Source organism: Corythoichthys intestinalis, chromosome 19 (genome assembly GCF_030265065.1).
Source record: "Corythoichthys intestinalis isolate RoL2023-P3 chromosome 19, ASM3026506v1, whole genome shotgun sequence".
Taxonomy (NCBI): domain Eukaryota; kingdom Metazoa; phylum Chordata; class Actinopteri; order Syngnathiformes; family Syngnathidae; genus Corythoichthys; species Corythoichthys intestinalis.
This window is the reverse complement of record NC_080413.1, coordinates 23,249,201-23,267,562: the sequence shown is the minus strand read 5'-3', so window position 1 is coordinate 23,267,562 and position 18,362 is coordinate 23,249,201. Positions and strand designations below refer to the sequence as shown.

General features: G+C 37.8%; 1 protein-coding gene across 2 annotated transcripts in view; it reads left to right on the top strand.

Annotated features, from left to right (window-relative positions):
- tagapb (T cell activation RhoGTPase activating protein b) overlaps positions 1–18,362 on the top strand; it is a 47,199-nt gene that overhangs the window by 3,504 nt on the left and 25,333 nt on the right. Inside the window, exons 2-3 of one of the 2 annotated variants that reach the window (XM_057822013.1) lie at positions 2,179–2,264; positions 14,095–14,265. In XM_057822013.1, the coding sequence (XP_057677996.1) occupies positions 2,179–2,264; positions 14,095–14,265 (257 nt within the window). The remainder of the gene's footprint in view (positions 1–2,178; positions 2,265–14,094; positions 14,266–18,362) is intronic. The other variant, XM_057822014.1, reaches the window with a different exon arrangement.

Below are 18,362 nucleotides of genomic sequence, written 5' to 3'. Positions count from 1 at the left end.
CTTTGAAGTTTGCTTCTCTGGCAAGATCAAACATAAAACATCTGTCAATCATCGTTAACTTTAATAAGCAACTCCAGTGCACTGCCTGACCAACAAAGCGCTGGAGAAGGAGGGACTGAGGGCGTGAAGTTTGAAGCACGACGTACCGAGGGTTGAGTTGAGTGTATTAGTATTTTTCCATATTATTACTTATTGTACTCCAATAGTACTGTGCTGATGTTCATACATATAAACAGAGTGTATAAGATCATTTACAATGTGTAGGTGTGAAAAAGTTTTTATTCTTCCTTCTGCTTTTTGAATTTCCAAATTGTATTCTTTTTCTTGTTCGTTAAATTTCTTACGGTTTCATTGTTTCTTTTTTTTCTAAACAAATTTTTAATTCATTGATTCATTTATTAATATAAAAATTCATTCAATTAATCCTTCTTTCTTGTGGAGACTGACTTACAGATGTGAACTGTTTTTAACACCTCAAATATGGGCCTTTTCATCACTTTGATTTCCAGCCAAGTAACATCTTCTTGCCTTTGTGCATGGTTCCAGGAATTCTGATTGGTTTAATTACCGTATCTCACATTTCTGAAGTATGAATTTTGTGCTGTGTGGAGTTTCCGTGCTCTCCAAGTTGGTCTGGGATGGACTCCTGCTCACTCATAATCCTAATGAGGATATTATATAAAATGAATGCATGGATGGATGGCTAGTCCACTGAATATTGAGTGCCCCAATTTACAAGTTTTTCAGGTCAAAGTCGTCACTTGCTCTATTTCTTGGCTTTTCGTTTTATGAGCCATGGTTTTAGAAACATTTAGGAACCAATTTAATTTAAAATACAATACCTATATTGCACTTGAGCATTACTGCTTCTCAGAGAAAATACAAATGATGTATACAAGCTTGAAAACGTTTTGTTTAAAAAAGCTTTTATATGTTAGCGTACATGAGAGGAGAGTATGCTGGCATTTGGTTGTTGGCTGTTTCTCTGTCTCTGAATGACAATGCATAGACATCATAATTGTATCGACGGGTCAATTCAGCCAGCCACTGCTCAACACCTTCAAGCAGGGGGCCCATCCCACAATCCACTTCAGTTATTCGCAGTCGGTTGCAGCACATATGCAGCGATTCAACGCCGGATTTAGGATAAAAGTACAAAAGCTGTACTGCATACAAACAGGAAGGATTGTCTCAGGAGTTGAAACGTTGTGAAAAAAAAATCAATGAGAGAAATTAGCTGCCACAGCATTGGCATTACACTTCGCAATATTTACGTAAAATAACTGCTGACTGCAAGGTTTTTTGCTTTTAACCAAGAATCGAGACTGTTTTATGTCCATATCTATAAAGAATTCAGGGATGTAAGCATTTATTCACAAGAAATTCAACGTAAAAAGCTCTATGTTGTGGTAATGCGGCGCCACATTGAATTAAAGACGAGCAGCACCTTCGAACATATTTACGTAAAATAAATAATAGTGCCCGTTTTTTTTTTTTTTTTTTTTTTTTTGCTTTTAACCAGGAATCGAGACTGTTTTACGTCCATATCTAGCAAGAATTCAGGGATTTAAGCATTTATTCACAAGAATTTCAACGTAAAAAGCTCTTTGTTGTGGTAAGGGGGCGCCACAGTGACTTAAAGATGAGCATCACATTCGACATACCGTATTGGGCCGAATATAAGACGGCCCTGAATATAAGACAACCCACTCTTTTTCAAGACTCAAGTTTGAAAAAAGATTTTTTGAACACCAAATTAATTTTTATACAGAAAATAATTACAGTACATCCGAAACAAATGATTATAACAATATAGTTGAGAGAAAAAGCATGTTATTTTGCTTCATTAAAATCTTAATATCTGAACATTTAAATATGTAAACTAAAGTGCAATCACATTTGTGAATGAATGGCTTCTGGTTTTTGAAATGTAAATAAACCTATCTATCAATCTATTGTGATAAAACAGCAAAATTGCAATAATTGCATTAACCATCAAAGTGAAGTCTAATTGTAACTGTAGTCTTGAAACAAATCTGAATGAGGAAAAACATTGCAATAAAATAATGCAAACTTGAGAGTAGCTGAGATCTGTCATGACATAACATCGCTTCAATGATATCTGGCGGCATCTAGCGTCGTGAATGGGTATAATCTCTAATAATGTTTTTCTTGCAGCACTTCCGAAATTTGGCTCAAAGACGTCGCTCTGCCCCATCATTGGTTTTGGGGAAGGCTTTAAGCACACCCTGGTCTCCAATCAGGTAAGGAGGACAAAACCAAAACCAGAAGTACGACTACTATGAGAGCCAGTGCACGTTCTCAGTATATTTGGCAACTGACAAATAGATAACCACATATATAAGAAAATGCATTATGTTAGGACACGCTGACACTGATGTCCTTTTATTGCAATTGTCCGCCGGCAACGTTCTATATAAACCATGTTAACTTCTGTTCTATAAACTGCAGATTTAGATGATATAATTTTTAAAATGTTCATTCATCCTAAAAAAAAACAAAACAGTCAAGTTAAACTATTCTAAATAGACATTGAAATTCAAATTAAGTGGTGAATCACAGTCTTTATTATCTTAATTATAAAAAAAAATTTTTTTTTTAATAAAAAAAAATAAAAAAAACTTTTACATAGTGCAATGATATGAAAAAGTATCTGAACCTTTTGGAATTTCTCACATTTCTTCATAAAATCACCATCAAATGTGATCTGATCTTTTTCAAAATCACACAGATGGGTCGATTTTCACCTTGGTAAATTAAATGAAACTCATTACATTTCACACTGTTCTTTCATTTTCATGTCTACATTCTCATTTTATCATCACATCCTTGCATTGCGTACTATTTTCATGACGTAAAATTACGCAAAGGTTTTTTTCAAAATCATGTACACAGTTCACGCTGTCTGTTATACTTCCTATACCGAGTGCGAGTCAACCTTCCACCGAGCAAACAGATTTCTCCTCCCATCAGATAGAGGGCTAGCAGTTGAAAGAAATGGAATAAAGCCCTATAAATTGAGGGCAAATCAGTCCAAAACCTGGTCCACAACACTACTTTGCCCAGATTTAGTCAGTGTACAAAAATACGTGTACAAAATACGGCTCTGCGTTTCTTAACCTTCACCGAACCCATTTGGCTTACACAACCAACCCAACCCATAAACCAACACGTTATGAACAACTGATCTAACATGTATTCTATCTTTAGTTTTGGGAATATAAGGACAAGCAAGGCATTCATGGCTGGCCTAAACACTACCATAAACACTGACCTTCCACATACAGTGGAATAAAAAAGTATCTGAACCTTTTGGAATTTCTCACATTTCTGCATAAAATCCCCATCAAATGTGAACGGAGCTTTGTCAAAATCACACACGATAAAACAGTGTCTGCTTTAACTAAAACCACCCAAACATTTATAGGTTTACATATTTTAATGAGGATAGTATGCAAACAATGACAGAAGGAGGGAAAATATGTACGTGAACGATCACATTTAATATTTTGTGGCCCCCTCCTTTGGCAGCAACAATTTCAACCAACCAATATCAACAGCATCTCAATGGGGGTTCAAGTCTGGACTTTGACTTGGCCACTCCAGGACGTGTATTTTGTTCTTTTGAAACCATTCTGAAGTTGATTTACTTCTGCGTTTTGGATCATTGTCTTGTTGCAGCATCCATCCTCTTTTTTAGCTACAACTGTCTGACGGACGGCCTCAGGTTTTCCTCCAAAACATCCTGATAAACTTTTGAATTCATTCCTCCATTCATGATTGCAAGTTGTTCAGGCCCTGAGGTAGCAAAACAGCCCCAAATCATCATGCTCTCTCCACCATGCTTCACGGTGGGGATGAGGTGTTGATGTTAGTGAGCTGTTCCATTTTCCCCCACAGATGACGTTGTGTGTTACTCCCAAAAAATTTAACTTTGGTTTCGTCAGTCCACAAAATATTTTGTCAAAACTTCTGTGGAGTGTCCAAGTGCCTTTTTGCGAACATTAAACGAGCAACAATGTTTGTTTTAGACAACAGTGGCTTCCTTCGTGGATTCCTCCTATGAACACCATTCTTGGCCATAGTTTTAAATGTATAGTTGATGTGTGCACAGAGATACTGGACTGTGCTAGTGATTTCTGTAAGTCTTTAGCAGACACTCAAGGGTTCTTTTTTTTTTTACCTCTCTGAGCAGTCTACGCTGAACTCTTGGCGTCATCTTTGGTGGACGGCCCCCCGTTGGGAGAGAAGCAACAGTGCCAAACTCTCTCCATTTGTAGACAACATCTTTTTGAAGGTCGATTGTAGAACATCCAGACTTTTAAAGATGGTTTTGTATCCTTTCCCAGCTTTATAGAAATCAACAATCCTTGATCGCAGGTCTTCAGACAGCTCTTTTGACCGAGCCATGATGCACATCAGACAATGCTTCTCATCAAGACAATTCTTACCAGGTGTGTGTTTTATAGTGGGCAGGGCAGCTTTAAACCACTCATCGGTGATTGAGCACACACCTGACTTAAATTGTTTGGCAAACATTGGTTTCAATTGCTCTTTAAGTCTCTTAGTCAAAGGGTCCACTTTCTTATTTTCCCCCTGTCATTCTGTCATTATTTGCATGCTATCTATCCTCATTAAAATATGAAAACCTATAAATGTTTGGGTGGTTTTAGTTAAAATTGCCATTTTTTTAAATTTTTTTTTTACATCTGTGTGATTTTGACAAAGATCAGATCACATTTGATGGTGATTTTATGCAGAAATGTGAGACATTCCAAAAGGTTCAGATACTTTTTCATACCATTGTATATTACAATATATATATATAATTGAATAAAATTTCAACAAAAGTCAACAAAAGCATTCCCGTTAAATCTCTCCCAAATCCAATTCTGCACACACACAAAAAAATGAATTTTCATAATTCTTTAAAAGAGCTATTATTGATTTGAATGTTTGAAATGTAGAACATTACAAAGGTTGATTTAATTTGCATTGTGTGTTTGCGTGAACTTGAAGACACCCACTGTGCGGTTGCATGACATTTTTGACGTGTGGGCAACTTCCCCACGGCTTACTTTCGTTTTCACAACAACCCTTTATAAATGTTAACAGAATCGCTTGGGCGAAGACCACCACAATCTGGAAACCTCGAACAGCATCTGATCGCATTTTTAAAGTGGGCAAATATTGTCACCTTTTTTCTTAAGTGGGACTGAAGTGGTGCAAATATATTTTATCTATTTAAAAAGTCATTTATGATTAAAAAAATAAATAACTTATCAGACGATAGTTGAAAAAAGCCATGGACACATGTCATTTCATAATAGGCGGCTATTACCATGCAAGATGGTCTATTTTCAAAGGAAATACATCATCATTAACTGGCTATTACATTTTGACGGACACGTTTATTCATATTCTTTTCATTAGCAATCCAAGTGAGGCTACTCAGAGTTCCAGAATAACATTGAAAGAGGTCAATTATATTATTACAGCATATCAGGAATATTTTATACAGGCCTTTCCGAATCTTTTCAGTTTTTTATTCTGTTCTCTTTAAATGCAATGAAGTACTGTTTTTTCTTTTTCTTTTTTTTTGTATTTTATTTTGGTCAAAAACATTGCAATAAAATAATGCAAACTGGTTAAACTTGAGAGTACCGTAGCTGAGATCTGTCATGACCAGTGTTGTTAATCTTACTGAAAAAAAGTAATGGTAACACTTTATAATAACTATCCGTTTTACTAGTTAATAGATCATTAGTAAACTGTTTATAAATGATTTATTGTTGTTTGTGAAATATTTGTTAATAGTTTGTTAAGCATTTACAGGGTGTTCCAATATGGTTGACCCCATTCTAAATGCCCATGCTAGTTGATGGATCTTAATAAAACTATATATACTTTATATTGAAGGTCATAAGTTTCATTGGTTAAATATACAAAGAAAAGTCTGAATATTTGTTGGTTCTATGGCAGATTTTCATAAATGTGTAACATGAGCGCTGCCTGCAAAATGCCTTATAAAAATGCCTTTTCTTTTGAAGTAAAGGGCATTTCTTAACCTGAAAGATAGAAATGCCAAACGCTACACACAAAAACTTGAAACGTTTCTACACAAACTTTGTTTCAAGTTAAGAATACCCTGTAAATGCTTAACAAACTGTTAACAAAAACTTCACAAATCAACAATAAATCATTTATCAACAGTTTACTCATGATCTATTAACTAGTAAAACGGATAGTTATTATAAAGTGTTACCAAAGTAATTAATTATAGTTACAAATTACTTCTCCCAAAAAGTAATTGCGTTAGTAACTCAATTACCTGAATGTAAGAGTAATTAGTTACTTGGCAAAGTAATTGGTGATAATTACTTTTTTTTTTTTTTCCCCTCAAAAAACAAAACAAAAACAAAAACATTGGCCACACTATGTGAAGTTTTTTGTGAAGGTTTTGGGTACAATTGGCCCGAGCCCAATTCTTTACCCTAATTTACCCTTTACCCTGAATCAACTGTTAAAAGTTGTTAAAATTGCTCCCATTATTGCATTAGTTCCCTTCTCTCTACTTTCGACATATGAAAGTTTTAAAACTGTTTCATCATTTAAAGATAGATTCAAGTCAAAATTTTGCCGATTTAGAAGTATTTTAGATAAAAAGTTACTTTGGTTCGCTAGGAAGGTTCTCTACAACAGAGCCGTCCTAAAAAGTCTACTGCTTTAAGATGGCGGCTGTCTACTAACTCATTTAGTGCCATGTCTGTCATTTTGCATCTAGTTATATCTATGTAGAGTACATGTGCTATCTACCATGTCTACCATATCTACCATAACATGCGGGCGTAGTTTGTAGGCTATCGGCTACAACATGTATTATTGGCGCTACCTAGCATCGCGTTTGCTCGGCGTCACAACTTTCTTGCCTCCTCCCTACTCCTGCTCTGCTCTGTCGTCTCGGTGAGTCCGTCTCCCTCAGACTTTTCACCATTATAGTAACGCAAAGTAACGCATGCCTTTCCGTCCTCAGTAACGGTAACGGCGTTGCCAAGATGAGAAAAGTAATTAATTAGATTACCCACTACTGAAAAAAATAACGCCGTTAGTAACGCCGTTATATTGTAACGCCGTTATTAACAACACTGGTCATGACAGAACATCGCTTCAATGATATCTGGCGCCATCTAGCGTCGTGAATGTGTATAATGTCTAGACCGCGAATATAAGACGACCCTTCACTTTTTCAGTCTTATTTCAATGCAAAAAACACCGTCTTATATTCGGGCCAATACGGTACTTAATTTTTAACAGCGCTTTAACCCTTGAGAGTCGAAGGACGCGCCGGCGCGTCCTCAGCGCACGTCGTCTTTGAAGCGCCCTTACGTTTTAATTACGTCACCCATATGCCGTTGGTTGGTCTCGTTTTAAGTTGCGGTTTACTCTCGTTATTATTTCAAGTCAATCGACCAACTAAAACGTGAGATTTTGTCATTTAAGTTTTATAGTTTTATTGTCCTCTCAAAAAAACATTAAAACGCTGCATGGATCATTTTTTTATGTCTATATTTCCATCATTTCTTGTCCTTTTTCAAAACGGAAGCTCCATGAAAAAAACACAAATCAAACGAACCCTTTCGAAGTCACAGTGGAAGCACAAAATGCTTTTTTTAAAAAATAAATATAACTGCCGTGCGAGGTTCCACCGAACGAGAGGGAGGAGTGTTCTGAAGCAGCGAGGTGGCGAGCGACGGCCGTTTGGATCGAGCAGCGACTTTGTGTGACTTTGAGAATGAACGGAAAACTAAATTTAACGCAAGCAATTGTGCTTTTTGATCAACTTGAGGAAGAGGATGGTCCAAATTCGTCATCATCGTCTTCTTCGGAAGATTCCTCGAGTGAAGATAGTGACGGATTTGAACACGTGGGTGACGCCATCGACGAGCAGAGGTAAGCCAACTCACTTTTTTTTATGCTGAAAAAGTTTCTTTTGAAAGTTTCTTTTGATATTGCAAGCCAAAGTTAATTTTGATGCAATATAAGTGTGTGTTTGTGTATATAATAATAAAATGTGCATATCAGATCAAAGTCGTACGTGCACTGTGCGTATCCCAGGCAGGAATTTATAATTTGTGGTGGTGTTCTTTCTATATGAAGATTAGGGATGTAGCACATATTCAGCTATGGTATTCTTTCTATTGTCATACATATAGATTTCCATTATTATTTATTGCTGTATATATTTTTATTTTATACTTTATTATTTTCATAAATACTGACTTTTTTCATGTACATTTATAGTGACAATGAAAGTAAAGTGAAATGAAAATGGAAGGGTGGAAAGAGGACCGACACCCCATGGAAGTGTGGGCTGTGTGATGTAGCCCTGTGTCCCAGGACGAAACTGCTATTTGGAGTGGCATGCCTGAAAAAAATTAACTTGTTTATTGTAAATATTTTTGAAAATACTTTTTTCCCCCAATGTTATATATATATTTTTTCCCCACAATCAGTCTTCTCAATTTGTGTATATAAATGTGTGTTCAAGAAGCTTGATTGTGTGTACATAGTTTTCATCAGGTGATGGGCCGCAATACCTAAACTCATAAAGAGATGGCCTCTAAACACTTTTTGTGTTAGATGGTATATATTTTTTCACTGTTCTTCACTGTTTGGTCTGCTGTATATAACCGGTTTTGACTAGAGCATGTATAAAGGCAAAAAACGCCTACGGCTATACCTGTTGTTTATGTTGAATTGTCAAATATAAGACTATTTATTCTAAATTTTTTTGGTTGAATGTTCATCCTAACATGTTGAATAAATATTACAAAGTTTCAAAACGGTTCGTTATGCATGTTTGGTTGTCAATTGGACATCAATATTAAAAATTTTAACAAAATGATTTTGGAATTTTTGGTCTTTTTGGGCCCAAAATGATGATTTATAATTGGTCAATGAAGGAAACAACAGTTTGGACATGAAGTTCAAGGTGTCCCAAAAAAAGGGACCAAACCAGGCCATCGTAAACAATTCTTTCTTTGAAATATAAAGGCAACTTCAAAGGCATGCAAAATCAGACAAAATAGGCCCAGACCTTAAAGGGTTAAAGATGGCATTTGATTGAACCGGCCGGCGTGATCATAGACCAGATTGAGTTTAAATGGTATAATGGAGTCATGTGATTATTGTTGTAACGTCTCGTTGGTGAAACTGGTACTACCACTGTCGACGTCTCTGGCACAAAAAAAAAAAGTACAATCTAATATGTAGAATCAAGAAGAAAAATGTAACTGCTAGCGTAGCCCAAAGCAGCAGAGTAAGAGTAGCATTCCTTCTTCACAAATCTACTCAAGTAGAAGTAAAACTACACTTAGAAGTGCATTTTTCTCAAAAAGTTACTCTAGTAAATGTAACGGAGTAAACGTAACGCGCTACTACCCACCTTTTGCTTACAGTTTTAACGTTTAGGGTTCAAAAATCTTGACTGGACTTACTCACATTCTCATTCATTTGTTAGGTGTCATAATTTATCAATGTAATAAAAGAGCAAAACTGTTCTTTGGGCCCTAATGAGAATTAAGTATGATGGAAAACAGATGGCAGTTTGCTATCTTTTTGTTTTATTGACAAAACAATGAATATCAAAAGTTAGTTCCGCAATGATGTTTTCAATTTGACACATCTAAGTAAAATAAAAGTACAGCGTCATCATGACACGTAGCAAACAAAATTGGTTCTGTTTTGTGTTGGATTTTCATATTGATTATTATCTTCAATAACAGCATTTTACCAAAAGGCCAGCAAAGCATTTAATCCATAAAAAATCTGGAGAAAATGTCAAGGGAAATAAAAGATAAGCAAGATAGTCCATTTTATATTACAATTTAATGCAGCCTGAGCTGTACTTTGCTTCTTTATGGTAGAATTCAATATTTAACGTTGAGACAGCTATGTCTATTTACGGATATTCAGTACTTTCTTCCAAGAATAATGAATAGCTATAATTCTTTTGTCTCTATTTTGTCGGTAATTTAAACGGTATTAAAGTATTAAGTATGTGTGTTGTAGAAATGGGTGTGAATATCAACATGAGCAACAAACTGTTCCTTACAGCCATGGAATGTCATGTCCTTTCGCACATGTTACAAAACTGACAATTATAGAGGAAAACGGGTGTACAAAACACTATTATTGTTATTATTGTTTTCATTGGGTCAGAATGCTCTTTAAGTGCATTATGTTTGTGACTCTGTTTAAAAAAAAAAAAAAATTAACACCACATTTTTTTGGTTCATCTGGTGCTTTCCCATCAGTTTCTGTGTTTGAACAATGAAAGAACAGCAGCAGTCTAACTTACTCATGCCTAATGCAAGATTTGTGTTCAAGCTAACATGTATTCTATCTTTAGTTTTGGGAATATCAGAACAAGCAAGGCATTCGTGGCTGGCCTAAACGCTACCAGAAACACTGACCTTCCATATACAGTGGTATGAAAAAGTATCTGAACTTTTTGGTATTTCTCATACTTCTGCATGAAATCACCATCAAATGTGATCCGATCTTTGTTAAAATCACACAGATGAAAAAACAGTGTCTGCTTTAAGTAAAACCACCAAAACATTTATAGGTTTTTCATATTTTAATGAAGATAGTACGCAAACAATGACAGCAAAGGGAAATAAGTACAATTAGTAAACCATCACATTTAATATTTTATGGGCCCCCTTTGGCAGCAATAACTTCAACCAGACGCTTCCTGTAGCTGCAGATCAGTCTGGCACATCGATCAGGACTAATCTTGGCCCATTCTTCTCTACAAAACTCCTGCAGCTCAGTCAGATTCCTGGGATTTCTGGCATGAATCGCTGTCTTGAGGTGATGCCAATGCATCTCAATGGATTTCAAGTCTGGACTTTGACTTGGCCACTCCAGAATGTGTATTTTGCTCTTCTGAAACCATTCTGAAGTTAATTTACTTCTGCGTTTTGGATAATTGTCTTGTTGCAGCATCCATCCTCTTTTTAGCTTCAACTGTCTGACATACGGAAACACTTTTGAATTCATTCTTCCATTAATGATTGCAGTTGTCCAGGCCCTGAGGCAGCAAAACAGCCCCAAATCATGATGCTCCTTCACCGGGATGAGTTGTTGATGTTGGTGAGCTGTTCCATTTTTCCTCCGCACATGATGTTTTGTGTTACTCTCAAACAATTCAACTTTGGTTCCATCAGTCCACAAAATATTTTGCCACAACTTCTGTAGAGTTTTCCAAGTGCCTTTTTGCGAACATTAAACGAGCAATGATTTTTTTTTTAGACAGCAGTGGCTTCCTCTGTGGAGTCCTCCCATGAACACCATTCTGGGCCATAGTTTTACATACTAGTATAGTTGATGTGTGCACAAAGATATTGGACTGTGCCAGTGATTTCTGTAAGTCTTAAGCAGACACTCTATGGTTCTTTTTTACCTCTCTGAGTATTCTGCGCTCTTGGCGTCATCTTTGGTGGACGGCCCCTCCTTGGGAGAGAAGCAATAGTGCCAAATTCTCTCCATTTGTAGACAACTTCTCTGCCTGTCGATTGATGAACATCCAGACTTTTAGAGATGGTTTTGTATCCTTTCCCAGCTTTATACAAATGAACAATCCTTGATCGCAGGTCTTCAGACAGCTCTTTCGACCGAGCCATGATGCACATCAGACAATGCTTCTCATCAAGACAAGTCTGACCAGGTGTGTGTTTTATAGTGGGCAGGGCAGCTTCAAACCACTCATCAGTGATTCGCCACACACCTGACTTAAAATGGTTGGTAAAAGTTGGTTTGAATTGCTCTTTAAAGTGCATGTGACACGAAAAAGCATGTTTATTTCAAAATACATGCGGTATTTTATGCTCCTCAATGGTATGGACCGCTTGGATGTGTGTGGAAGCGATCGCTATATTTATTTAGTGTTTTTGAATCTCGCGCCATGAAAATGAGTGACTTCCGGCAACAGTCTCGAGTTGAGAAAGAGGGTGCAGTGACGTGTACGGTAGAAGGAGTCCTCTTCACTATACAGCCGTACTGTTGTATGAGAAGAACTAAGGATTCAGCTGATTTTGAGGATTAATACATTTAAGAAAAATCTTGCTGTATGAGGGAGAGGCGTGTGCGCCTCTTTGGAGCTTCAAAAGGTTCCCATTCATTGTGGATATTGGCCAAAACAAGCCCCACTACTGTGGGACCATAGGACTTATGAGGAAGTGAGTAATCATCTTGTTTTGTATTATGTCAAATACACGGATCATTTTAATACGGAGGTGGCTTGCATTTTGTAGCTGACATGCTCCTTGTCGCACATACCCCCGCCGGGCGAGCACTATACTCAGCTTTTGCACTCTTGGTGTGCCCGATGTTCTGTCAAATTTTCCACCCGATCAGAAATTGCAACTTTGCGTTAAAAATAGCCACGAATACAGCGATTACAAAGTAAATACTACAAACTTTTTTCAGTAAAAGACTTTTACTTTTTCCTTTACTTTTAGTAAAGTAAAGGACTACTTACGTTTGATCATTGATAGGCATGTAAAAAGCTCTCCTCATGCACATTAGCTGCACGTTAGCTGCACAACAACTGCAGCCACCCTCCTTCGGGGAACGAACTGTATATTGCTCTCCGCCGGGGAATTTGCCGATCATCGAAGACAATCGACAACCCAGTCGTCATATCAAAAGTTCCGGGCTAGTTATGTGTGATTTTCCGCTTCGAAGACTTTGAAACATCACTCGGTTCAGGTTAGCATGTCGGCTAGCTGTCACGCCTCATGGTTTGTTTACATTCTCCAAAGCCTGGGAAGGGAAATGACATGAGCCTGATTTAGGTGTCATAAAACATCGTTCGGGAGGTGCGACAGTGAAGGTGAAGTCGACAGTTTTGACCATTATAGAGTAATTTTGCCATGTCGTCCTGAATAAGAGCAGTTTTTGTATTTCATAGCACAAAACTGTTATTTGTCATGACCATGCTATTAATTTAGCAACTGGGGAAAAATACTTGGATAAAAATAATATCCTCTAAAAATATTAGAGAGACAGAAACAATGACATTTTGCAGCTCTCTTCGGCGCGTTTTCCTCGTTGTGAATAATTCCCCTTCGACGGGTTGACTGGTCCTTCTCAAGCCATTTATTTAGCTATTGGGGAAAAATACTTGGGTAAAAAGAATATCCTGTAAAAATATTGGAGTAAAGAGACTGAAACAATGACATTTCGCGGCTGTCCTCGTCGCGTTTTCCTCGTTCTGAATAATTCCCCCGCAATGGGCTGAATAGTAAAACCGATGAGCCCATTCTCCCGCTGACGTCATCCACCTGTTGGGGACGCTAGAGCCCTATAATGGTAGGCGTGGCTAACCAGCATTGTTGTATATAGTCGAATCGTCTCAAAATATGATTTTAATTCACATAATAATGCTGTTTAAGACTTTTTTTCTCATGTCGTATGCTCTTTAAGTCTCCTGAGGCAGGTGGTTCACTTACTCATTTTCCTCCTTCTGTCATTGTTTGCATGCTATCCTCATTAAAATATGAAAACCAATGAATGTTTGGGTGGTTTTAGTTAAAGCAGACACTGCTTTTACATCTGTGTGATTTTGACAAAGATCAGATCACATTTGATAGGGATTTTATGCAGAAATGTGAGAAATTCACAAAGGTTCAGATAGTTTTTCATACCATTGTATATAAAAGAAATGTGCTAACAACTGACAGGCGACCCGTTTAGGTGTAGTCCACATTTTGCTGAAAGTCAAAGTTCTGAGTTAGCAAGTAGGGGGAGCCGGGTGGTTGTAGTTCATTTTGAACTTAGAGTAAGCCAAACTGTCTTGCAAAACACATTCATTAAAGCATTGTAGATCCTTTTGATTTCTTTGAATTATGTTATCAGAAAAATACTGACTTTAAACTGCTCCAGATGAAATTAGATTGGGCAAAACCCCATTGAAGCGTCAGGGAATGAAATCCTCATCCCACTTCAGGTCGTTTTTAATTTCGAGAAATAATATATCATTATTTCATGTGTGATGTCTCTCAGGGAGGACCCTTCCTGCTGGGTTTCAGTAGAGCACAGTCCGTTCGTTCATGGCCTTACCAGTGAGAACGGAGAACTGCTCCTGGACGAGAGCGTTCGTGTGACGGAAGGCACGAAAACCAAGGACAGACACCTGTTTCTCTTCAGTGACGTTGTCGTCTTTGCTAAGCTCAAGTAAGAGGCACACGTGCAAACAAAATAACCTTTACGAAAAGGGAAATTCCCATGTTTGTTCTGTTTACGTGTACTACTTTACATGCGAGGTCAGGTTGACACAATCAATACAAAGCACAGTGACAAACAATTAAACAAGACCATAGAACAACTCCGAAGTCCCTCATGTCCAATTTGTGCCTTTATGGTGCACTCGAACATGGTAAAAAAAAAATGTATCCAAGTTGTATCCACATTTGGAAGAGACTAGTCTTATTTGAAGATAACTGATTCTTGAAATCGAATGCGTTTTTGATCTCTTTATGGTACAGTGATGCATAATCTAATTCGAAACTATGTCTAAGTCACATCATGTTTATTTTTCTCACCCCGCAAATATACTCCAAAAACCAGGAAGGGAACCACTTCTGCTTGGCACTGACAGGGACTCTTACATAAGTAGAACAAACCACCAACTTAAACCACCAATTCAAACCACTCCCTCACCACATATTTTCCAAAGCATTAGAAATAGGACATCGGATTTTCATGAGTGGAATGGAAAGCGTGAATGGGGAAGTAAATGCAAAATGCTTGTTTTTAGACTCCACATGCAGACTAGGGAATCTCCACAGAGACCAACCGTCTTTGCTTAGTCACTGTGACTTTGACCAAACAGAAATTCCTTGCATTAGAGGAACTTTGTTTTCTTACCAAATAACTGAACGCAACAATGTTGTCTTTTAAAATCAATGATTTGAAAATGTCACGAAAACTGTAGTACATGCACAACAAATAATCTATCTTTGTTCATTGATATATGTCAGCCATATATGGTGTCTAGCAAATCAATTTCATGCTATTCCAGGATCGTGTATCTTCTTGTTGCCATACAAAGACCAAAAAGGGACAAAGCTGACAGCACCCTAAGAATGTGACGTCAACACAGGACTAACCATGACACATTATGACAAGTAATTGAAACCAAGCAGGGAACTAATTACAAACAAAGTGACGAGAAGGCGTGGAACACCCCGGGCAAGACAGGAGTGCCTGCGGGATGCTGACTGGCTCACTTTAAGTGGAAAGGATAACCTAATTAGATGAAAAGAAAAGGACAATAAACACAGGGGTACAAAATATGACTTGGAAAAAACAAAACAGGCTAATCAACACTAAAGACACCCTAACATTTTCATTGTATTGTATCTATTTTCCATGACATTTTTTATTAGTTGTATGCCATGAGATTTAATGTATTTAATGACACTTGGCAAACCCAACTTCTACTGATACATGTACTGTATTTTCCGCACTATAAGGCGTACCCATAGACTTCATAATGATATTGACGGGTGAGGTTCGACCTTCACTGCGCCACGCCTTCAAGTAGAGGGCCATCCCACAATTCGCTTCAGTTACGCGCAGTCGGTCGTAGCGACACATGCAGCGATCCAACGCCGGATTCATGTTGAAAAAGTACGAAAGCTGTACCGCATACAAACAGGAAGGATTGTCTCAGGAGTGATTTGTTCGAGGATTCAAGTTAATTATTATATTTTTCGTTTTTTCACAAGAGTTTTCAACGTAAAAAGCTCTTTGTTGTAAGGCTCCTGCCACATTCTCTAACAGACTAGCATCATTCTTCGACATATTTACGTAAAATAAATGCTAACTGCACATTGTTTTTGATTTTAACCAAGAATCGAGACTGTTTTATGTCCATATCTATAAAGAATCCAGGGATTTCAGCATTTATTCAGAAGAACTTTCACCCGAGAAGCGCTGTTTACATATGGCGGCCGCTAGCTACATTCGCTAACAGACTAGCATTGCTCTTCGACATATTTACGTAAAATAAATGCTAACTGCACGTTTTTTTTTTTTGCTTTCAACCAAGAATCGAGACTGTCTTACGTCCATATCTATAAAGAATTCAGGGATTTAAGCATTTATTCACAAGAATCTTCACCGGAGAAACTCAGTTTACATATGGCGGCCGCTAGCTACATTCACTAACAGACTAGAATTGTTGTTCGACATATTTACGTAAAATAAATGCTAACTGCAGTTTTTTTTTTTTTTTTAGCTTTTAACCAAGAATCGAGACTGTCTTACGTCCATATCTATAAAGAATTCAGGGATTTAAGCAATTATTCACAAGAATTTTCACCGGAAAAGCTCTGTTTACATATGGCGGCCGCCACATTCACTAACAGACTAGGATCGTACTTCGTCATATATTTGCATATTTGCGTTTTGTTTGCCTTTAACCAAGAATCGAGACCGTTTTATGTCCATATCTATAAAGAATTAAGGGGTTTAAGCTTTTATTCACAAGAATTTTCACCGGAAAACCTCTGTTTACATATGGCGGCCGCCACATTGACTGACAGACTAGCATCGTACTTCGACATTCATTCATTCATTTTCCGAGCCGCTTATCCTCACTAGGGCAGTAGGCGGGGTTCACCCTGAATCGGTTGCCAGCCAATTGCAGGGCACAAGGAGACAAACAACCATACACTCATACCTAGTGCCAATTTAGAGTGTCCAATCAGCCTACCATGCATGTTTTGGTATGTGGGGGGAAACCAAGAGTACCCTTAGAAAACACGCAGGCACAGGTAGAACATGCAAACTCCACACAGGAAGGGATTGAACCCATGATCTAAGATCTCAGAACTGTGAGGCAGACGCGCTAACCTCTGTGCCACCATGCCACCTGTACTTCGACATATTTACGTAAAATAAATGTTAACTGCACGTTTTTTTTTTCTTTTTTTTCTTTTAACCAAGAATCGAGACTGTTTTACGTCCATGTCTATATAGAATTCAGGGATTTAAGCATTTGTCTGTGATTCCGTTCAGTCAGCTTTGACGGCCACGCCAACAATGCAGGCCCCGTGTCCCGTCAATATCATTATGAAGTAGTGGTGTTACCAGGATGCCAGGTGTGGGTGGGCATTAGTCTTAACTGGGAAAAAAAAAAGCTACAATGCTCAAGTAGGTCGAAATCCAGCGTAGGGCTACTGCACCTTACAATATGTTTTGTTTTCTCCTTGAGACAACTGTTGTTGTGATTTGGTCTAAACAAATAAAAGTTGATTTGATTTTATTTGACTTACAACACATCCATAACTGAACAGTATGGACATGCAGGTGACAATGTTTTTTTTAGGTAACCTATTGTGGTTCCTCGGTTTTATTATTATTATTACAGTTATTCTTTGTTCCGAAGCCCCTTTGAGCTCAATTTGACCCCCTTAGAATGCTTCAAAATGCACCAAAATCGGCAGGCAGGTCGACAGGTGCAATCTTTGATACCGTGTAAAGACAAATTCCAAATACACTATGTAGCACCAAGCGCCTCCTAGCAGTCATTTTTTGTCCTGCAGATGCTTTGAGCCCTACTTTGACCCCCAGAATGCTTCAAAACTCACCAAACTCAACAGGTAGGTGAACAATGGTGAAAACTTTGATAAAATGTAAAAAAAAAAATTAAAAAAAATTTTTAAATCAAAACTTGCGTAAATGTGTGTAGCGCCCCCTAGAAACAAAACCAACATTTCATTTCATTTTTTAAAATTTAATTTATTTATTTTCTTTTTAAGGTGAAAGAGTAGGTAACCACGCAAAGGTTAAAACTTATAACACATGAGTACTTGGGATACCATACACGGTGCCCAGACTGCCGTTAGTACTACATCAAGTTTTCTATGGGTGGGTAGAGCGTGTTCGTGAGTGGTCACTGCCCACCTCTATCCCCCCCGGTAACGTCTCGTTATGAAGTCTATGGCGTACCCATAAGCCTTAAATTTTTCTCAAAAGCTGACAGTGCGCCTCATAATCCGGTACGCGTTGTTTAAGAATCAACATTGAGCCGCAGCAGGTCTCACAGCAACTCGGAGCAGAGCTCCATCTAGTGGATGCATAACGCAATCCCAGCCTTTACTGTTGTGTCTATTCCAGACATGTCCAAAGTGCGCCCCGGGGGCCAAATGCGGCCCGTGGTCAAATTATATCCGGCCTCCAGCACTCTGTCATAAGACCAATAACGTCTGGCCCGCACACAGACTTAATAAAGTGGTCAGCAGTACTGCTACCAGCATATGAAG